Source organism: Malus sylvestris, chromosome 17, assembly GCF_916048215.2.
Source record: "Malus sylvestris chromosome 17, drMalSylv7.2, whole genome shotgun sequence".
Taxonomy (NCBI): domain Eukaryota; kingdom Viridiplantae; phylum Streptophyta; class Magnoliopsida; order Rosales; family Rosaceae; genus Malus; species Malus sylvestris.
The window spans coordinates 28,181,807-28,205,520 of NC_062276.1; the positions used below are offsets into that span (position 1 = coordinate 28,181,807).

The 23,714-nt window shown below is 40.5% G+C and overlaps 2 protein-coding genes across 2 annotated transcripts; both read left to right on the top strand.

Moving 5' to 3' along the window:
• The first annotated feature begins 4,895 nt into the window (after positions 1–4,895).
• Positions 4,896–8,404, top strand: LOC126609585 (protein trichome birefringence-like 39). Its single transcript, XM_050277431.1, has 5 exons — positions 4,896–5,311; positions 5,497–5,668; positions 6,836–7,011; positions 7,102–7,260; positions 7,770–8,404. Exons 1-5 carry the CDS (start codon positions 4,980–4,982, stop codon positions 8,059–8,061), a joined length of 1,131 nt encoding a protein of 376 aa, XP_050133388.1. The 5' UTR covers positions 4,896–4,979; the 3' UTR covers positions 8,062–8,404.
• Positions 8,405–18,819: 10,415 nt separating this feature from the next.
• LOC126609796 (seed biotin-containing protein SBP65-like) lies at positions 18,820–22,028 on the top strand. The gene is made up of 3 exons (XM_050277725.1): positions 18,820–20,955; positions 21,126–21,251; positions 21,417–22,028. Exons 1-3 carry the CDS (start codon positions 19,159–19,161, stop codon positions 21,771–21,773), a joined length of 2,280 nt encoding a protein of 759 aa, XP_050133682.1. The 5' UTR covers positions 18,820–19,158; the 3' UTR covers positions 21,774–22,028.
• Positions 22,029–23,714: the final 1,686 nt, after the last annotated feature.

Sequence of the window (23,714 nt, forward strand, 5' to 3'; positions counted from 1 at the left end):
GGGTTGCTGCATGAAAACAGATTCATTGAGAGTCCCATGTAGGAAAGCATTACTGACATCGAGTTGATTCAAGAACCAATCAAACTGAACGGCAAGAGTGAGGATGAGACGAATGGTGACTGGCTTGGCTACCGGACTGAAGGTTTCAGTATAATCGAGACCTTCCTATTGATTGAAGCCCTTTGCAACGAGCCGAGCGTTGTACCGGTCGATAGAGCCATCGGGCTTCCTTTTGATGCGGAAGACCCATTTACAGCCAACAATATTCTGTGATGGAGACTGGGGAACAAGAGACCAAGTTCCAGTTTTGATGAGAGCAGTGACTTCCTCTTGCATAGCTTGGCACCAATGAGGATATTTGGAAGCTTGTAGATATGTTTGAGGTATGTAATCCACTGAGAGATGAGAGGGTAGAGGGTGTTTAGTGGCAGTGAGGGCTTTTGGTTTGAAAATGCCAGATTTGGATTGGGTTTGCATCGGATGGGTGGTAGAGGGTTGAATAGGAATAGAAGGAATGGAAACTGGAACTGGCACTACAGGACTAGAAGGAATAGGTGGGGAATTGTTATGGGAGAAGATGGATGGTGAATTGGAGGGGGATCGAGGCAAAGGGGGGGCAGGACTAGAGGATGAAGAAATAGGAAAAGTAAAAGTGAGAGTGGATGGTAAAGGTGATGTAGGCCTAGGGGGCAGGAAGGAAGCTGAAGGTGTAATGGGGGGGAAATGATGGAACGGAAAACTGGATTCATTGAAGATGACATGTCGGGAAATATACACTCTGTGGGTAGCAGGGTCAAGGCATTTGTAGCCCTTGTGATTTAAACTGTATCCAAGAAAGACACAGGCTCTGCTTTTAGGATACAGTTTTGAGGAAGAATAAGGCTTGAGCCATGGGAAGCAAGCACAACCAAAGACCTTGAGAAGTTCATAGTTTGGAGCGCGATGATATAGAGATTCCCAAGGAGACTGTCTGGATGTAGTGGGCAAGCGATTGATAAGATAAATGGCAGTGGTGAAAGCCTCCACCCAATAGATGTGGGGTACTTTGGAAGCTGTCAAAAGAGTGCGAGCAGTTTCAACCAAGTGACGATGATTGCGCTCTGCACACCCATTTTATTCAGGTGTGTGGGGGCAAGTGAGTTGATGATGAATGCCATGGGCAGCCAAGAATTGAGAAAAACGATTGCTCAAGTACTCTCCGCCAGAATCAGATCTCAAAGTGATAATGTTTGTACACAGAGAATTTTCAACCAGAGATTTGTATTCCATAAAAGTTGACAGAACATCAGATTTGCATTTCAAAGGATAAAACCAGCAGTACCTAGTAAAGTCATCCACAAAAATGATATAATACCGAAAACCTTGAGAAGAAGCTAGAGGTGATGGTCCCCAAACATCCGTGTGGACAAGTTCTAGAGGTTTGCTAGTTGTACAATATGTAGATACAAAAGGAAGCTTTGAGCTTTTAGCCAATGCACAATCTGAGCAGAATGACTTAGTTGTATGAGCCAAAACAGGAATACAAGACTGAGAAGCAAGTTTATGAAGAATCCTGACGGATGGGTGACCCAATCTTTGATGCCAGACATCCTTAGAAGCTTTTGCAGTAGCTGTGAGAGCCTGATGATTGCCAGTTGCAGATGAGGGAAAAGGAAAATGATAGAACCCTTGCTGAACAGGACCTTTAAAACGCATCATCCCCGAAGAAAGATCCTTCACAGTGAAGTGAGAGGGATAAAGATGCAGTGAACAATGATTATCAAGCAGAAATTGATTCGCAGAGAGAAGGTTATGTTTCAAAGCAGGCACATAAAGTACTTTATTGAGATTAAAAGTACTAGTAGAAGTATGCAAAGTAGTAGAACCAGAATGAGTGATGGGCAAACCTTTGCCATCACCAATATACACTTGTTCAAGACCGGTGTATACTTCAGGGTTCTGCAGAGATGCATAGGAGTTGGTCATGTGGGATGTGGCGCCAGAATCGACAATCCAAGTAGGATTGGATGAAGAAGCATTAGCAACCATCGCTGCAGGAGAAGATTTGCCACTATAAGCGAGATTGAGGCGATGAGGACAATCACATGCTTCATGGTCAAATTGATGACAAATCTGACAAGGTTGTTTCTTGGTGTAGGAAGAAAAATTGTTGCGACCTCCACAATTATAACGCTGATTATTGCCACGAGGAGTAAAAGATCTCGGATTGTTAGAAGATCGGTAATTGCCACGATTGAAATGACCGCGATTATGAGAGCGATCCATCCCACGACTTTGATGACTGAAGGGAGAAGGAGAATGAGCCACAAAAGCCTGAGAGTTAGGGTTTGATGCAGGAAGAGGAAGAATGCCTGCAGAGGTGTTAAGAGCCTGAAAAGAGGACATCTCAGAGATACTTTTCTTGCGAGTGGCTAATTGAATCTCTTTGCTAAGAAGCAAGCCATGTAATTCATCAATTGTTGTAGATCCGAGACGAAATTGAACAGCATCAACAAATGAGTCATACTCTGAGGGAAGACCGTGGAGAGTGACAGAGATCAGATCGGAATCGTCAACCGGAGAGCCAGCACTGGCAAGAGCATCAGCAATTGCCTCAATTTGCTGAAGATACTGAGCAGCAGTGGAATTTCCTTTGGTAAGATTGCGAAGTCGAGAGTGAAGCTCATGAATATGAGACTGAGAGGCTGTGGCAAGTCGAGATTCCAATTTCGCCCAAAGATCGCGAGCGGAATTCACACCAACAGTATATGGAATTAGGGATTCCGAGAGCGTGGAGTTGAGCTAGATGAGAATATTTTGATCATTCTCATACCAAGAAACATAAGCAGGATTAAGAGTGCGATTTCCTGAGGAATCAAGAAGAAATTGAACCGGCGCTGCCGTAGAGCCGTCAATGTGACCAGTCAGGTTGTAGCGGCGAAAGATCGGAGCAAAGAGAGCACTCCAGGTCAAGTAATTGGTGGTAGTGAGCTTGATTGGCACCATGGATCCAATATTTTGGATTGTGATTGAGGTAGAATTCGAAGAATTAGGGTTGGGAGAATCAGTCGGAAGGGGATGAACAGGAGAGGCCGAATCCGACGAAGGAGACGCCATTTTCAAACGGAAGAGGAGGAAAGAGATCACGATCAAAGATCTTCAAACACGATCGAAGAATCGATCAAGAACGCAGAAAAGGGAAGCAGAAAAAGGTAGGATCGAAGAAACGGAAGTCGTTAGACAGAGAAGGCGATTGATACCATATTTGGTAAAATATATTTTCATTTCACACATTAATAATGTTACAGCTTAGGTATATATATACAACAAACTAACATGTTATCTTAACCACTAAGATAGCAACTAAGAAGATTCATTTACAATATTGCCCTTTATATTGTCATCGTCATCACATATACTATCATGTTTATTTTTTTCATTATATATGATTATATCACTTTTACATAAATTTATTAAACGTTAAATTACTTTATTTTGCTGTTGATTATTCTTAAAGCATAGCAAAAACAATTTAAAATAAAAAATGCAGCAAACCCAAACTGACGCTAATCTCACTCATTTTCTAAAACCACATTTTCTCTCTTTCTTTTCTTCTTGAGTTTTCTTAACTTTTTAACATTTACCATATGAAAGTTACTATCAATTTAAAAAGCAACTGTTGATTTTACTGTTATATAATCCTTTATAGATTCACTTGGAGAATAATTTTTTTACATTGAACTCTTTAACTCTTGCCATTAATACCTGTCCTCCAAATGACATGAGTACAACAATATTTGCTGGACAAACGTGGATGGCAGATTTGGTAATATACCACACCATATGAAAAAAGCTGTTGAATCAGCCACCCAAATAATTAACCTTGAAAAAGTAATTCCCAGCCTTTCTTTGTTGGTGGGAAAACTGTTTCCCATTATTTAAGAATCGAAATCATTGTGATTCCAAAGTTTTCAAAACAAGAGGCTGCATCAACCCCACATCCCACTCTTCAAGGAGCCCATCCATACATTTCATCAATCACACTGCCTGCCGGCCTGCCTCTTATTATCAAATAAATAAAGAAATAAATAAAGAGAAATGCTAAGAAAGCTCTTTTCAGGTTTTTTTATAAATTTTCTGCCACTTTATATTTTTATCATAATATTTTATAATGTTAGCATATAAATTATGTCAAAAGCTTGAGGTTACAGAAAGGCTAAAGAGTCCCAGTCTCATTAACATTTCCCATAAATAAATAAAACATAAAATTCAAAAAATTATTAAAATGTTGAAAATGCAGTCCGTCTCTCCAGGAGGATCCTTGCTGGATCCTCTGTGTGAGTATCTTAGAGATTTTCTAATCACATTTGTTCATCGTACATCGTGCGGTAAAAAATTATTGTAATTTTTTATTTATTTAAAATTGAATATAAACAGTACCTGTCAAAAACTAATCGCACAATGTACGATGAATGAATGTAATTGAAGGATCTCCAGAATCCTCACAAAGAAGATCCAGCGATGATCCTCTCCCCCTCTCTCTCTCGTTCCATGTGAAGACCTCTCTTTCTCTCATCTTATCTCTCTCGATATATTTTTTAGTGCTCCGAAGTACATTGCATTCGGATATTTTAATAATTAAATCTATATGTAAAAATACAAATTTCAAAAATTTAACAGTTAAAATATGTCAAAAGAAATGCTAAGAAGATTATCTCAAAGTAGAATTCTCTGACAACTCACAATTTAATAAATTCTCATGTCATCATCAAAAAACATTGAAAAAAAAAACATAAGATGCCAAAAAATTCAGAAAAGTTTTACTTTAAAAGACTCTCTTTAGCATTTCTCAAGAAATTCCAGATGTTCATCATCCAAGTATATTTTTTTCTCTCTCATACATTATATAAAGAGCCCTTTCAGAAACCTTTTTCCTCACTCCTCGTCCTTGTTTTTTTCTCCCTCTCGATTCCTTGTCCTGGAAATTGAAAATTTGAAAAATGGGTTTCCTATTCAGAGCTCTGCTTTTAACTCTGTTTTTAGTTTCCCACCAAACACAAGCACAGGAATTCAATTCCTCTTTCTCCTCCAATAATGCTTCTTCTGCTTCTGCTACCAGTACTACTAGTACTACCAGCTCAGTCGCCAGAAGGCTCGCAGGAAAATGCAACTGGTTCCGCGGTACATGGGTCTACGATGCTTCTGCTAAACCATCCTACTATTCCTCCACCTGTCCCTTCTTAGATCCACAGTTCGACTGCCTAAAGTACGGCCGCCGCGACACCGCTTTCCTCAAATACAGATGGCAACCCTTCTCCTGCGCCCTTCCCAGGTACCCAATTCGGTAATTCAACGTTAGACGTGTACAACGGGCCGAGCCCGCAGTACTTGAAATGGGAACGCGACTAAAGCCGAGCCCAGTTGTCTGTAATTTTCCTTCAATAATCCGGACTACTCAGTAGTACGAGAAATGAAGGGTCATGATTAATTTGAGGAAATACTATTTTTTTTGTGCAGGTTCAATGGGTTGTATTTCTTGGAGAAATGGAGGGGGAAGAAGATCATGTTTGTGGGTGACTCAATGAGTTTCAATCATTGGGTGTCTTTAACATGTATGCTTCATGCCTGGGTGCCAAATTCCAGGACTTCATATGTTAAGACAAATAGTTTATCTTCAGTCACATTCCAGGTAAATTCCAACCGCTTAATTTCTTGTTCAACTTTTTAATTTTTGATTGTGTTTAAAATGGCTTTAAATAAAATAAAAATAATTTTGAGTTTTAACTATAATAATAAAATAAAAGATAAAATGAATAATACTAAGATTAATTTTTTAATGTAAAAATATAATTTTTCATTAAAATAAACATTATCTAGAACTTCTCGTTAAAGTTTTCTTAAATAAATATAATAAAATCGTTAGATGAAATAGTGCGTGCATGTTTTGCCCCTTTTCACCTTTAGCTTTTAAGAAAAGGTAATCAAAGTATTTTTCCCTTTCAAACTCTTTTTTTGGAAGAAATTGAGTTTTAGTAAGTTTTTAGCCTGTCACAATCTACATTAGCTGGATTTGCATGACTGGATTTTGACGGTCGCATTTTAACTGTTTAAATATCGGTGCAGTACATACATTAGTGTACTGTAGAAAAAATCCGTCATTCGTGCTACTTCTAGTAAGTATTAGTACATGATTGACATGAGGTGGTGAGATTTATTGAGTTGATTGTCTTAGCCAATGTGTTGTGCGTGTGTGGAGTGCAGTGTGTGAAAGCATTGAAAAGGGGAGCGTGATTGGTGCTTATTAGGCCTTTTCACTGTGCCGGGGGTTATGCCAGAGCTTGTATTCTTTCTTATGTGGGAAATATAAACAAAAAAGCATTTGCTTGCTATGTCTTTTTGTAGAAATTTCATATGACAATGACATAAAAAACTGGTTAAGAACTGTTCCTTTAAAAAGCATTTTTATTCAAAAGCACTTCACTTGAAGTGTATCATGAAATAATAATTTGATTCAACTGTCATAAACAAAGGATATCTTTAAAAATTATAATAATCGGATCTAAAAAATTTGAACCTAAGAATTAAATGATCTGGACCATTAAAATTTGATTCAACTGCTACAAACAGAGGAGTTCTAATAATTGTAGTAGTTTGATCAAATTTTAACGGTTCAAATTATTTGATCTTAAGCTCTGTTTATTTAGATCTGGAGAGGATCTAGGTTCGTTTTTGGCTAACTTTATATGCCAAACATAATTAAAAGCGTTTGCAGTTATTTTAAAAACATTTCTAAGTAAGCATAAAGGTTATATAATTGCCTACATTGGATTACCTCTTAATTTATTTTGCACTCCAGGACTATGGAGTACAAATACTGCTGTATCGCACACCATACCTGGTAGATCTTGTCAACGAGAACGTGGGACGAGTGTTGAAGCTTGACTCAATTACGAATGGCAAAGCGTGGAGAGGCATGGACATGCTGATCTTCGACACGTGGCACTGGTGGACTCACACCGGAAGAACACAGCCGTACGTTCCTAGCTAGTAGTTAATCTCTCTCATGCCATCACATGCACTTGTTTTGCTGTTTTTTTCATTAACGTACGAAGAGTACTGCAGATGGGACTACCTGGAAGAAAGGGGTAAATTGTACAAAGATATGAACCGTCTGGTCGCATTTTACAAGGGAATGACAACTTGGGGGAGATGGGTCGACCGATATGTCGATCCTTCCAAAACCAAGGTCTTCTTCCAAGGCATTTCTCCTACCCATTACGAGTGAGTAACTCCATCTTCAAATCTCCTTTTGTTCTAATGCATTTGAACATCAGCTTTTCTTCCCTACGCATGTGGGTTGTGTGCATGCATGATCCGGATGAGCTTTTTGGACAACGTGAGTGATGATATTTAGTTGCAATATCATCATATGCGACGTCCAAGTCGCTCTCTGAGTCATGCGCAATTTATGCTCATGACCCATCTGTGCATAGGACAAAAACTATTTTGAAGATATTTGACAAGTTATATTTGTCCAACAGACTCTTAAAAAGGAACGAAAAATAATCAGGTCCTAATTACCTAAAACGAGCCATTCATCGATCATTACCTACAAATTGCTGTAGACAAGTGTGCAAAAAGACTCTTCTGTTTTTGTTTTTAATGAGTTATTTTGCGCATCTTCAAATTGTAATTATTATGTTTTTTAAAAGCCAGTTTGTTTTGTGTAAGTAAATTATAAGTGATTAAGTGGCAATTACTAAATTTTATTTGTTTGTGAAATTAATTAGGGGCAAGGAGTGGAATCAGCCAACAAGATCCTGCGCAAGTGAAACGCAACCATTCTTTGAGAAAAAGTATCCAGCAGGAGTACCTTTGTCTTGGGTTGTAGTCAACAAAGTGCTGGCTAGGATTAAGAAGCCAGTCTATCTTCTCGACATCACGCTTCTTTCACAAATCCGCAAAGATGCACACCCATCCAAGTACAGCGGCCACCACGGCGGCACGGACTGCAGCCACTGGTGCCTTCCCGGTCTGCCGGATACTTGGAATCAGCTCCTCTATGCTGCTCTATTTGCTTGAAAATATTAACCACCATTAGCAATATTGTTGTATTTCATTAGTCATTCGTTCCTGAAAGAAACTCTCATTGTTTCAGGAAAAAGTAGGGTTTTTTTTTCTTTCCTTGTTTTCTTTCTGCATTTTACTTGTGCATGCATTTGAGCAATAAGAGGGTTCGGTCGTGATTCAACTGTATATTTACATCGTTTGGAATACAGTTTAATTGATCCCTCAAATTAGAAAAACAAATTTGGTGGTTCAGCATTTTGCATCATCTGTTTGGTGATTCTTTTTAGGCCTCATGACATGTAACCGGTTCTTAGTTACTAGTGTTTATTAATTAAGACCTTATTGTTAGTTTTCAGATTTTGATCGAAGTCCTTAGTATTAATGTAAGACTTTTTAGCTAAAATAGTCTCTAAGATTTGCATAACTCATCACTTTGGTTCTTGATATTTGAAATCGATAGAATTAGTTGGATGTGTGGGCACACGAGAAATGATAAAATTAGGAATGAGGATATCTGAGATAAAGTAGAAGTAGCCGAAATTGAAGGAAAGATGAGAGAAAATCGGTTACGGTGATTTGGATATGTGCAATGAATGCCTATTGACGCTCCAGTTAGAAGATGCGACTACGGGACTGTCCAGGGCCGAAGGAGTAGAGGAAGACCTAGGAAGATTTTGGAAGAGACTATAAGAAAAGACATAGAGTACTTGGATCTAACGAAGGACATGACACAGAACCGAGCGCAATGACGTCTTAGGATTCATATAGCCGACCCCATTTAGTGGGAAAAAGGCTTTGTTGTTGTTGTTGGTTATTAAATTAAGTGTATTTTTGTCATTTGAATCTTTATTTAACATAATGTTTCACGAAATGACCAAAATGATTGATGGTAAAAAATCTCAGGGACCACTTCTAATGATTTTAAATCTCAGGGACAATTTTAGCTAAAAAGTCTTAATGTAATAATGAATTTATATGTCAGTTACATAATTTAAAAAAAAAATAGTAATTGATTTAGAGTTTTAATACTCACACCTTCACTAAAGTCCTAATTAATTTTCAATTCAAAACATTTCTAAAATAAAAAATAAATAAAATTAGACTAAGTTTGTACCTATTAGGTTTTTATAAAAAGATTTCCAAGTTTTTTAAATATACCCTTTCAGATAATTTTTTCAATTTTTTAAATCTACCCATTCGTAAATATATTTGTTATCGTAAAATGTACCATTTTATTCTTTATATAAAACCATTTAATTTTTTTGTAATCCATTTTTTAAACTTACATTCTTTTTCGTTGATTTGAGAATGTATCGATGTCAAGTTTAATCGAAAAAATTTACTAATATTATTAACCTAATATCTAATTTTTGTGGTTTTGAAGAATGTACCGTATTTTGGTACAATAATTTTTTTGTTAATTTTGATAAATGGATCCATGTTTATGTGTATACACAATAGATTGGAGAGTATAAATTATGTTTTCACATTTTTAATCTCACAAATTATGGGGTTTATTTAAAATCTCATTAAATAAACAATTAGAATTTCATTTTTAATTTAAAAAATACAGTAATCTACATAAAAATACATTATTACACTAATGTCAGAAACTTTCATAAAAACTAAAAACCATTAAAATTTTATTGAAAAAACATTTATAATTAGTAACGGCATCCAAAGTCATCCTAGTAAAAATGGCACTTGAATAGTCTCAAATGCCTTGAAAACATAAGTTTGATTACATTATATTGTGGTTAATGTTGGAACTTGGTGATCGGTAAACTAGTGCTCTGAATAGAGATCTATAAACTGGTGGACCACAATGAATAGTTCATAAGTAACATTGTTTGGATCAAAACTTAAACTTTGGGCTCGGGGGAAGTTGGCCCAAAGAGCAGCCTAAAAGGAAGAAGCCCAGTCAAGGCCAGCCGAAGTCCAGAAGACAGGAGAAGCCAGTTTCTGACTAGGTGCAGGCCATGCAGACTAGTTGCTCACCTACCTAATAGCCAAGTGGTGTAGATCAGCCAGCTAATCAGCCCAAAAAGTACTTTTTAATGGCAGTACAAGTAAATAGCTGATGAGTCACTATCCTTCAAACTACATTCGGGCAAGATTATTGCTACAGGAGGCCAAACCAAGTTGTCTATAAAAGGAGAATGAGAAGTCAGAATCAAGGAAACTCAAACAAACAAACAAAAGCACAAACTCTGCTCAAAAGCCATATTTGCCTTCAAAACGAAGCTGTAGTCAGCCTAAGCCTTCATCCCTTTCGGGATAAACCCTTTGTAATAGCTCTACTATCCTACTCAAAGCCTGCTGTAGTATCGATTTTCTTTCTACAAACTCATTTCCTAACCCCTTTTCTAAAGCCTTCAAACCTTCTGTTAACCCACAAAGATAGGAAGTTGCAAGACGATCAGCCTTGCCCGACAAGGTTAAACCTTGCCCGACCTGTTTTGTTTTTGTCTTTTTCATTCATTAGCCTAGCAATATGTTGTATACTTCAAGTTGTACCCAAGTTATTTCTAGTAATATAGATTTTAAAAGACCCTCTCAGCGCTTGAATCCAATTTGAATATGTCTTCATAGTTCAAATCAGATCTAAGTTCTAAGCCTTCGGGCATATAAGATTTGATCACCTTAAAAAGTCCTTGGCCTCAAGGCATAAAAAAAGAACCTGAAGTGGACTTAACCCATCCACTACAAGCTTTGATAACGAGAAATCCGAAGTTACTTGGGGCGCAAGTAATCGACCTGCCACTTGGTTTTATTTCTGTTATATTATGATGACCGTATAACGTTCAAGTACGGGATGAATTCTGATGGGAAGCCTCAAGGCCTATTCAAGGCCCTACAAAGGCACCTATTTGGATTCATCTTATTTCTCGGGCAAGAACATTGAGTATAGAAGGGGTTCTGATGGGAAGCCTCAAGGCCTATTCAAGGCCCCACAAAGGCACCTATTTGGATCCATTCTGCTCTTTGAGTTCAGGTAATCAGAAGTATAATGGTTATAAGAACCATATAACTCACAAAAGGAACCTTATGTGTTTGAGTACTAAGTTAGTTATTTATGGGAAACCTCAAGGCCTACATCTAAGGCCCCACAAAGGCACCTGTCAATAACTAACATAGTCTCTCGAATATATATGATTAAAACTCAAAACATCCGTTCTACATTTACCATGCTGAAGATGGTAGTGGCACGCTTGAGCAATTCCAAGTTAATCTTGATCGTGAGCCTCAAGGCCTACATTCAAGGCCCCATAAAGGCACATTTCAAAGTTAACTATGTCCTTCTCTTTCAGCCTTGCCCGACAAGCCTTGCCCGCCAAGCCTTGCTCTACAAGCTCGCCAATAAAGCAGGAGCCCGACAGAAAGCATCAACCGGCGCCAACCTTTCGGGGAGCTGTGTGCTCGTAGGCCAGGAAGCATTCCCCACGGAAATTCCCACCACGAACATAGTTTTGGCACACCCGATGGGATTTCATTTGTGTAGATATTGCATGTCCAAAAAGAAAAGCCATACACTTTATAAAAAGAAAACGAAGAGCGATTCTTCTCAACTTTTGCTACCAATGACAGATCAATCAGGAAATCCTTCTTCCCCATCAGGACATGTGGTCCTAGAAAGCCCATCTTCATCCGGGAAGTCGGAAGGAAAAGGAACGAATGAGGAATTACAGGCTACTATGATACAAGTACTGAGAAGTATGGAAAAAATCTCTTTGGAGACCAAGGGGGAAGTCAGTAGACTGTGTACCTTAACAGGAAATTTACAGAGAAGACTGGATCTGGAGTTTTCCACTCCAAAAGGCGCTCAAAGGAGTGGGATGAGCCAGGTTACCATCAGAAGTGAGCCAGTCATTCCCTTATTCCCACTATTAGAAGAAGAAGCCGATAAGGGAAAGAAGAAAGCAGTTCTTGAAGGAAGTCAACCCGTGATAGAGCCAGTCCTAGGGAAAGAGTTTCCTAGCTTCCCGTTGTTAACATTTAATAACAGGAAGCAAAACGAGCAGGAAAGGACAAAGTATGGGATGCCCATAACAGCGGGAGAGTCCAGCTAAAAGGAAAGCTCCGCGGCCCCAAACAAACCTCTTCCTTATAGGCCACCCCCATTGGCTCATAAGGGAGGGGGAACCAAATGGAGGAAGCTTGAGTCAAAGAAAGAAGCATTCATAGGCAATGACCGAAGCCCGAAGGACGAGTCTGCTCTTCTCTTCCAGAATAATACAGCTACTCAACAACTAAGGGATGAGCTGGCCGAATTGAGGAGGGCAGTGGTTCAAAATGCTCAACCACGAGCTCGCCCAGTATTCAGGGTTACTTATCCAAAGCCTTATCCTGAATACATTGATGAACAGAATCTGTTTCCTTTCAACTTCAAGATGCCTGCATTCCCAACATTCACGGGTGAAGATAGCAGTGTGTCCTCCAGAGATCACATTTTCAAGTTCTCTAATCACTGTGTGGCATATGAAGACAACCCAAACTACAAGTTAAGGTTGTTTGGGAATTCATTGGCAGGACTTGCATCCCAGTGGTATTCTCTATAACCCCCTAACTCTATTGCCAACTGGGGGCAAATGGAGATGGCTTTCATGAACAATTTTACAGAATAGAACCAGAAATGACTATTAATGATCTGGTTGAAGTCAAACAATACGAGCATGAATCCACAGAAGACTTCATGATGAGGTTTAGGAAGACCAGGATGAGGTGCCAATTCCCTGTTAACCAAGCTCAGCTCATATCAATTGCTCAAAGGGCTCTGAAATTACCTTTGAGGAAAAGATTTTATGATACGCAATTTAATGAGCTACATGAATTAGTCATTGCTGCCACAAGATATGAGAAGCTATTGCTAGAAGAACAACAAGTGAAGCATACGTCCAAAACTCCTCCCTTCTACAAAAACAAAGCTACAATTCATCATGTGGAGGTAGGAGAAATTGGGCCAGAGCAGGATGACGATCATGATAGAGAGGAAATCGAGGTGTGTGCTGCTGAGATGACTACACCTTTCAAACCATTGACGGTAAAAGGATTGATTCAGCCCATCAAGGACCAGAAGATCGTGATGAACGATGGAGGCTTTGTCCTGATGAAACCTCTCAAATATTAGAGCTATTCGTTCGATCTGGCCAAAGCACCTGAGATTTATGAAGAGCTGGTGCGGGTAAGAGTGATTGTGTCCGACAGTACAAAAAAGATGCCCAAACCAGAAGAGCTAAGGGGAAAGAAGTATTGCAAGTTACATTATACCTTCAACCATTCTATAACTAATTGTGTCCAGTTTAGAGACTGGGTACAAGACCTTATAGTGAAGGGAAAGTTGTTACTTGACAAGCCACAAGCTAGTATGATGGTTGATACCAATCCTTTCCCAGAAGCTCCTAACAACACAATCCATCTGGTTTAGATGGAGAAGCCAGTGTCATCGGCTGGTACGACAAAGGGGGAAGATGGATCTCAGGTCGTCACAACACCCTTGCTCAAATAAAGAAGAAAGTAAACAAGGGGGCAAAGAGTTGCCCGAAAGAGAAATTTTTTTTGGATAGGGGCCAGAAGTAAGCAAGCAAAAAACAAATACGTGTTCATTCCACTAAGAGAGGGGTTACAATAGATCATAGTCCAATAATTTTACATCTTCACTTAGGGTGATTATTCGGGAGTGATATGTCTGCATAATTGTAAAAATCCTACTAGGTTCGGCCAGGACGGTGTGGCTATTTGCAAGCTGAGATCTAGAATGCTCCAACTCCGAGTTTGTCTTTTTCACTTCTTCGATTTGACTTTCGAGGGTGTCCAGAAGAGTTGCTTGCTCAGCCTTGAGAACAACCAGTTGTTCCTCTAGTTTTTGGATTTCAGCGGTCACCACTCCAATTCTTTCTTTTGTTAATGAGCCATCATTCATCAACTTGTCTACCTGAGCAGATGTACTGGATTCCTTCTCCTGGAAACATCTTACACGATTGGCTTGTCTTTCTGCTCTCTTATGTTGGTCCCGAAGAGCCTTCAGATTTTCAAAGAAAGAGAGGAATGAATCATGTTGAGTTTTTGACAGTTGGCCAACTTTGAAAAGCTCACTCGTAACCCTTTCCAGATCATAAAGGGCCTTAAGGCTAAATGAAGCAGAGAAGTCATTCCTTGCCCATTCTTGGAAAACTCGCTTCTGCTCTGGAAAACCTGAAGGTGAAGAATTCTTTGAGGATTTTAGCCTTGTCTCGAGCTGCCCAAATTTTTCAAACAGTTCGGGCAACTTAGCAGTTCTTGAAGCTAGAGAAGCAGATGGGGGACTTCGCACTCCAGTTTCCTCTAATGAAGTAGCGCCTACTGATGGGGCAGTTTTTAGCTCTCCGACCTTCTCCATTCCAGGATGAACAATCCCAGCACTCCCAATAGTCAAATGAGGTCGGGGGAGCTTTGGTTTACGAACCAAGTGAGGAGGAGAAGTTTCTTCAGGAACTTGCTGCAAAGACCAAAAGAAGATCAGATTGTTAAATAGACAATTTGAAATGAAGGAAAGTTTGGGAAGGAAGAAATATACCTGACTAAGCTTTGGAGTCTCACAAGGAAGAGTACCAATCCCTGGTTGAGGAAGAGACTCCCTACCACTGACGGGGGAAGAAGAAACTGCACCTGAACCTTCACCAATACCCTGAAAGTGTCCAGGAAGGGCAGCAATGGTTAGTAAGCAGATGGTAAGAGAATAGCAGGAAGGAAATATCTCCTTACCAGAGTTCGACCCTGAGGAGATGAAGGAAGTTCATCAAGAGTAACTGTCGGGCAGGCAATCACCTGCAAAGTAGTTGCTTCTGAAGTTACAGGAATCTCAGGAACTATGGGTTCGTCACTTGTTCTTGTTGCCACTGATGGATTTTGTATTGAAGAAGGTTGGGGAATACTCTGTGGGCATACAGGACTTCCAATAGGACAGGTACAGGGACAACTCCTTATGCTTTAACCTTTGGGCAAGATGCAGTGCTTCCTATGGAGATCAATGTGAGTTCTGTCAGAATTCAAAATCAGTTTGGATTACACAACGAAGAATACATCGAAGCCATGTGTCAAGGGATTGAAGACTTAGATGTAGCCCGAATTGAAGCTCTGAACCAGATTCAGGAAGGAAAGAGGGCTGTTGCCCAAGCATATAACAAAAGGGTGAAAGTAAAATCTTATAAGGAAGGAGATTTGGTGTGGAAGACAGTTCTTCCTCTTGGAGCTTAGCTTAGGGGCTTTGGAAAGTAGAGCCCGACGTGGGAAGATCCTTTCATAGTTAGTCAAGTATTAGACAAATGGGGGTACTACTTGGCGGACCTCGAAGGGAATTGGCAGAAACATCCTATTAATGTTAAATTCTTGAAAAAATATTGTCCGACATTATGGGATGTTAGAGATTGTTACATTGAGGAGGATGCAAGGCAAAGCAGACTTCGGGGTATCAAGGTGCAGTGTATGATCACCAACCATTCAAAAGAAGACAGAAAAAACAAAAAGTTGCTAAGTTAATGTTTATTTCATTTCGACAAATTGGTGATATTTACAAACTAATCCAAGTCCAAAGTACTACATTCGATTCCTTCTACAATGTTATTTTCAGCTGGTTTTCCGATGTCTCCCTGGATAAGACCCGATCATGTGATCGGGTTGTGCAACCAAAACGCGCCTGGTAGGGGATCCTCAGGCAGAGTTACCACCACGTGTGATGGTGAAGCTTAATTTATCACGATGGCAAGAAGGAAGGCAAGCATTCGTGAGGAAACCGCCTGACCAAGGGTGTTGGAGATAGCGGGGTGTTTGACCAAAGGTGTTGGAGATAGTAGTTATCTAATGAGAACTCTTTTTCTCACGAAAATGGAGTTTTAAGAAACCCCACCTAAACTCTGAAGAACTCATTTCACAGTTTTGGAAGAAAACTAAGGAAGCAGAAACACCTGGGGTGGATAAAAGATGAGATCGAGGATGATTTGTGGGGATAATCAGAATTTATAGGAATGTCGGAAGGTAGTTCAAGGGTCATGGGAAGATCGAGAGACTCCGGGTGGCGTTAATCTCCACCAGAAGCTACAAGTTCCAAGAGCAAGGGTGCAGACGCATGCAGCTTTTCAATTAATATTGGCGCCTGAAATTCCGGGCTAAATATCAATTAAAGGGGGCACTGTTTGGATCAAAGCTTAAACTTTGGGCTCGGGGGAAGTTGGCCCAAAGAGCAGCCTAAAAGGAAGAAGCCCAGTCAAGGCCAGCCGAAGTCCAGAAGACAGGAGAAACCCGTTTCTGACTAGGTGCAGGCCATGCAGACTACTTGCTCACCTACCCAATGGCCAAGTGGTATAGACCAGCCAGCTAATCAGCCCAAAAAGTACTTTTTAATGGCAGTACAAGTAAATAGCTGATGAGTCACTATCCTTCAAACTACATTTGGGCAAGATTATTGCTACAGGAGGCCAAACCAAGTTGTCTATAAAAGGAGAAGGAGAAGTCAGAATCAAGGACACTCAAACAAACAAACAAAAGCACAAACTCTGCTCAAAAGCCATATTTGCCTTCAAAACGAAGCTGTAGTCAGCCCAAGCCTTCATCCATTTCGGGATAAACCCTTTGTAATAGCTCTGCTACCCTGCTCAAAGCCTGTTGTAGTATCGATTTTCTTTCTGCAAACTCATTTCCCAACCCCTTTTCTAAAGCCTTCAAACCTTCTGTTAACCTACAAAGATAGGAAGTTGTAAGACGATCAGCCTTACCCGACAAGGTTAAACCTTGCCCGACCTGTTTTGTTTTTGTCTTTTTCATTCATTAGCCTAGCAATGTGTTGTATACTTCAAGTTGTACCCAAGTTATTTCTAGTAATATGGATTTTAAAATACCCTCTCAGCGCTTGAATCCGATTTGAATATGTCTTCATAGTTCAAATCAGATCTAAGTTCTAAGCCTTCAGGCATATAAGATTTGATCACCTTAAAAAGTCCTTGGCCTCAAGGCATAAAAAAGAACCTGATGTGGACTTAACCCATCCACTACAAGCTTTGATAACGAGAAGTCCGAAGTTACTTGGGGCGCAAGTAATCGACCTGCTACTTGGTTTTATTTCTGTTATATTATGATGACCGTATAACGTTCGAGTACGGGATGAGTTCTGATGGGAAACCTCAAGGCCTATTCAAGGCCCCACAAAGGCACCTATTTGGATTCATCCTATTTCTCGGGCAAGAACATTGAGTATAGGAGGGGTTTTGATGGGAAGCCTCAATGCCTATTCAAGGCCCCACAAAGGCACCTATTTGGATCCATTCTGCTCTTTGAGTTCAGGTAATCAGAAGTATAATGGTTATAAGAACCATATAACTCACAAAAGGAACCTTAAGTGTTTGAGTACTAAGTTAGTTATTTATGGGAAGCCTCAAGGCCTACATCTAAGGCCCCACAAAGGCATCTGTCAATAACTAACATAGTCTCTCGAATATATATGATTAAAACTCAAAACATCCGTTCTACATCTACCATGCTAAAGATGGTAGTGGCACGCCTGAGCAATTCCAAGTTAATCTTGATCGTGAGCCTCAAGGCCTACATTCAAGGCCCCATAAAGGCACCTTTCAAAGTTAACTATGTCCTTCTCTTTCAGCCTTGCCCGACAAGCCCGCCAATAAAGCAGGAGCCCGACATAAAGCATCAACCGGCGCCAACCTCTCAGGAAGCTGTGTGCTCGTCGGCCAGGAAGCATTCCCCATGGAAATTCCCGTCACGAACAAACATAAATCTAATTGTTTGGGAAGAGTGAAATTGGAATATTAGTATCTATCATCCTAAAAAGTATGACGAAAACAAGGGAATAAAAAACCCAGATAAATGAAACCAGAACTTCATCAAATTTACCAATCAAAAGAAACTTAATCTCTTTCAATTGATTTACTCGGTCTTTGTTGGTTTGCAAGGTTATGCACTTAATTCAATTCCTCCAACAATATCATGGTAATGGTTGGACTCGTAAACAATTCCATATACTTCACTGAAAAACTAATCCAAGGTTAACGAAAATTAAGACAAGAACTCATCTAAAAGTATGAAACAAAATTTTCTTATTGGAACAAACAGATTGTCATGATTGTATAGTTATGCTCTTCACCACAAAATGTCGCAAGTTCTCAACTGAAACAAATAGGTTTTCCTGTTTGTTGGCTTCCGTTCTTGGTCTGAGGTTACTGAAAATTAAGAGAATATCACATCTACAAGGTAAATTGACATTAGGCTTGTGGTTTTTAATTGCATGTCTCGTTTGTGTCTCTTTACTAATTTCTTGACGTTTGTTTCTTCACTTATTCAAAGTTAATTATTGGTTTATTTTATGTTTTAATTTTTAATTAATTTTATGAACTTACTTTGGAATAAGTGGAGGGATAAGTGTCAAGAAAAGAGACACAAATGAGACATGTAATTAGGGAGAGATTTTTCAGTATGACCGGTACATGGAGTGGTAAACCATATATCACTAATATATACTATATATTTAATAGTGTATTGGAAAAATGAAAGCAAGCATTCATTTGAAATATCATCTCTAAATGCATGCATTTGGTACATAGATAGCTAACTGAACTGATAAGGATAAGGGACGGATTGAAGTGCCCGATCCTTATTCAACACGTACTGAAGAATTTGACATGCGTGGCAGCCCAAGGCTCTCCCTCGTGTCAGCAGACATAGAGACAATGTTGGGTTGGATAACGCAAACCTGAAACAGTTCGACGTGTGAGCTGCTGGGTAGCATGGCAATCTGACTCTCAAGAACAAACGTGTCAAGAAGCCACCACGTGGCACTTTCCCACCCAAGAGATGTCGCCCTCCATGCAGGGCCGACGTCGGTACCCACCTCCTCAGCACCGCCATGGCTTCCTGTTTTTAACCTCAATCCGGCCCAACATCACTCTCCACTTCTGAAACGCCAATCAAATCTTTCTAGCGAAAAAAAAAAAGAACCCGAAACCCAAAATTTCTGTATTGAATATAACCTGATCGATCGTGTTATTGCATCGAATTCATATTGTGTGTATACATATCAAACAGCTAGCGCTTTGGTTTGAATCAAGAAAGAAGGAAAGGAAGGAAATGGCTTCCGAGCAGCAGCAAAGAAGGGAAAACACAAAGCCGGAGAGGGAGGTGCACATAGAGAAAGAAAAGGTGCCCAAAATGACTACTCACTTTGAGGCTATGACGGTGCATGTTACTGATACGAGTGCTGGCAGAAAAGACACTCCTCTCGACAGCGGCAGCAAGCAGTCATCGAAGGACGAAGGCGATAAAGCAGCCTCGATGAGGAGAGGGAATACGGTGGGCGATGTGGAAATGGAGAAAGCAAGAGAGACTCATGAGATCGGGTCTCATAAGCTCGAGTCTCTTAAAGATACTCTGGCGTCGGCGAGGGAGGACAGACAGAGAGAATCGCAGGCAGACAAGGCGAGGGCAGAAAACATGGTGGCAGATAAAGAAGCTGAGTCTAAGAAAGAGAGCCGCCAACAAGGTGGACCTGGAATTCCTCAGTCTGAACAGAGCCATGAAGCTAAAAGTCAAGCCGGAGGTCAAGCTCATGGTCAACGTCAAGGTAGTGGCCCTCAGTTTGAACAGGGCCATGAAACTAAAAGCCATGGCGGAGTTCAAGGTGTAGCTCATTCATTTGAACAGCGCCATGAAGGTAAAGGTCAAGGTGGAGGTCAAGGTCAACGTCAAGGTGGAACTTGTCAATCTGTTGGGAAGGTTGAAGAGCGCCATGAAGCTCAAGGTCGCCAAACTACTGGGAAGGTTGAAGGGCTTCAAGGAGGTCAAGGACAAGCCCATGGTGGACGGCAAGGCCAATCTTTTGGGAAGGTTCAAGAGCGTCAAGGAGCCCATGGTGGAGGTCAACAACAACGAGAAGGCAGTGGTGGTGATCGCGGTCATCAGACGGTTGGAAAGTTTGAAGTGAGTGGTGAAGAAGAGCAGGGTCGGACTGATAAAGGCCGAGAAAGTAGTGAAGCTGATAAAGAATGTAGACGCACACAAATACACGAGGGTGTGGAGAAAATGACTCTTACCGGGGAAGACAAGAAGCTGCAGCTGGGCCAAGAGGAGGAGCAGCAAGGTTCTAAAGGAAGACGAGGCTCCGAGTCTGAGATGAAAAGCACACACGAGAGAAGCACTACTGAAGAGGAGACTAAGATAATCAAAGAAGAAGAGGGTCGACGTCAAGGAACCAAACAACAACAACCATCTTTGGAAGAAATCTCACAGCTGAGAGGAACAGCTCAGCAAAATTCTATGGAGGCGATGAGGGCTGCAGAGGAGCGTTACGCCAAGGCTAAAGAGTCGGCCAGGCAAGGGCTTGGCAGCGCAACCGAGTATGCCTCGGAGACAGCTGGACAAGCCAAAGACACTCTCCTCCAAGGAGCACAAACTGCCAAAGAGACTCTCACTAGTGCAGGTAAGACCGCCATCGAAAAAACAGCTCCACTAGCGGAGAGAGCCAAAGACGTTGCTGTCTCCGCCGGTCAGACCACTCTGCATTACGTGGAAGAAGGGGCTGTGAAGGCCAAGGACAAGACTTTGGAGGGCGGGAAGACTTCGGCGGCGTATGCAGGTGATGTGGCGGTGGACTTGAAGGACAAGGGGACTGTAGCCGGTTGGACGGCAGCGCATTACACCACAGAGGCTGCAGTGGAGGGGACTAAAAAGGCAGCGAAGGTTGTGATAGGGGCAGCTGAATATGCTGGGCATAAAGCAGTGGATATTGTTTCGAAGCCTTTGAGTGTGGTTAAAGATGCCGCTGCGGTGGCTGGGGAGAAGGCTGAGGAGTATACCGCGAGGAAGAAGGAGGAGGCGCAGAGAGTACTGGAGGCCAAGAGATCAGCTGAAGAGCAAAATAAGCAGCAGGTATATATTTGTCAAGAGTGCTATTTAATTACATACCGCTCACAGATTTGCTAAATTGATTCAAGTGTTAAAAAAAAATTATTAATTAAATTACAAACAATTTTTACTGGCCTTCATTACCAATCAAGCGAGAGATGAGTTGTTTGAATGTTTTATTTTACTTGAAACAGTCTCTCCAAGGAGGAGAAAGAGAAGGATCCGAATGGGAGCAAGGCACGACATGGAACAAGCAAGCTCATGAGAATGTTAGCGTTGGGATTCGAGGAGAGGGTGACCGATCATCCGAAAAAACTCAGGTACGGTTCCTCTTCCAATTACATGAACATGACTGTATATACATCTAATATATATTATCGATGCGAGGAATCAAATAATTAAAATTTGAGCTAGAAATATTAGTTTATTAAGCTGGTATTTGAGAGGAGAGTTTAATGGGTTGATTGTACTTGAATGATAATCAGGGTTATCAAGGTGGACAGGAATCCCAGAATCGATCTCAGGGCCTCATGCGAGGGGCAGACATGAGTCGGGATCAGTGCAGGGATGAGAGTTGGATGAAATCGCGGAGCGGTGGCGCTGGGGCAGGAAGCAACGAGGAGTACATGATGAGCATGGACAGCTCTCAAGTGGGAGAGGCTGGTGAGGGAGTGCTGGGAGCAGTCACGGAGACTTTACTGGAGATTGGTCAGACAACAAAAGACATGCTGATCGGCGGGCAGCACGGAATGGAGGAGGAGGAACTGAGTGCTGGCCAAGAACAGCAGTGGAAGTCGTCGACGGATGAACGGAGCAAGCAAGGGATGACCAAGAGGAATTGAGGATAGCAAAGCAAGCAAGGGGTGACCGAGTATGAAACTATATTCTGCACGACTACTTCTACTCTCAGTTTTGGGTTCCACTTTTCGGTGTAGATATTTTGCGAGTGCATAAAAGGGAGATACAATATAGATATATATGTACGAGTTATATTTCGTGTTAATAATTTGGGTTTGGTTGATGTTTTTGGTGAATAATTTTGAGTGTTTATGTATTAAAAACCACCTTCCTTGGAATCGTGATGATTTTTTGTTGTTGTTGTTGTTTTTTTATTTATTTATTTATTATTATTATTTTTATATATTTTTAAATTTCTTTATTGAAATAGGGCAAAAGCCCACACAGAGAAATACGTAAGAGGGTAGGGCCCAAATGAACGAGCGAAGTGTGTCCAACAAATACAAGCGAAGGCTGTGAAACAACCATTGAAGTAATTATCCGTAGCATCGCCCTTGCAGCCCGACACACCAAATGAGAAAGCATAAGGGAAGCCACGGTTTAAGATGCATTTTATAGACGAATATCAGAAGACATGAAAGTGAGTTGCATCGCGACTTTCTCGAGTGTTTCAAGAATATTTCAACCATTTTTCTATAAAAATACAAAAGAAGTATCGAATCTTATAAACCGTTATCCTTTATACAAGGGAATCTTATAAACCGTTATCCTTTATACAAAGGGAATTGTTATTGGCACTCAAAATTTCTCATCCTACACTCCAAATTTTCTATATTTAGAAAGAAAAATACACTTGTGAGGAGTGTAGAATGAGATTTTTGGAGTGCTAATAACACTGCTCTATACAAAACATAGAAATAAAATACTCGGACTACATGTACTCTTGGTACCGTTTGGTACGTGGGACATGATGGAACGGAGTGGAACGAGACGTTCCGTCCCACGTTTGGTGCCCTTAAAACGGGTGGAACTCGGTGTTCCACGGGACAAGTTTTGGGTGAATCTTCGTTCCACCTCATCCCCCTAGAACGACTCGTTCCACATCTGTGGAACACAAAATTATAACCTCTTCGTCTCCTTCTTCTTCCTCCTTGTTTCTATCCGAGGGCATCTTTGCTCCCTCTCTGTTCCGTCCCGTCCTGTCCCATCCTATCCTGTCCCATTCCGTTTCGTCCATTCCTGTCTGCATACCAAACGATACCTTAAGGAACGTGTTATGATATAGAGTGAGGAACGTGTTACAACACTGATATATCAACCTAACCTAATTTCAATACGTTCTTGATAATAGAAATGAAGAGTTGCAGAGAATGAACCAATGTTGCAGATAAAGCAGGAAAGAAGAACAATTCTTAGAGAGAGAGAAGAGAATTCTTAATTATATTTTATGTATTGTATTTCCATCATTTGTTTAGAGCTATTGCATTTGCTTATATAGCCACACACAGCTTACACTCTAAGCAATATGTTTTTAACAGAACCAACTACCTAACAACCTTTCTGTTAACCGTTTTAACGTCTACTAACAGTACTAACTACTACTAACAGTTTTCCTATTAGCCTACATCATTCATCATCCCCCCTCAATCTCAACTGGGTTTCCCAGCTTGAGATTGAAACAATGCTTAATAAAAGTAGAACTGTGAAGACCTTTAGTAAGCACATCAGTTGTTTGTTCATCAATTGCAACATCCAAATCTCCTTGTTGTACTCTTTTGCGAACGAAGTGATAATTTGTGTCAAGATGTTTAATTCTGGAATGGAACACTGGATTTGCACTTAGTGCAATAGCGGACATATTGTCATAGAAAATCACAGGTGGATTGGGTAGAAAAACATCCAAGTCCTTCAAAACATTCCTTACCCAAGCAATATTAGAGGCAATGTGAGCAAGTGCTTTGTACTCAGCTTCAGTTGAGCTTCTAGAAACTGAGCTTTGCTTCTTAGACTGCCAAGAAATAGGATTATTACCAAGTAATACAACA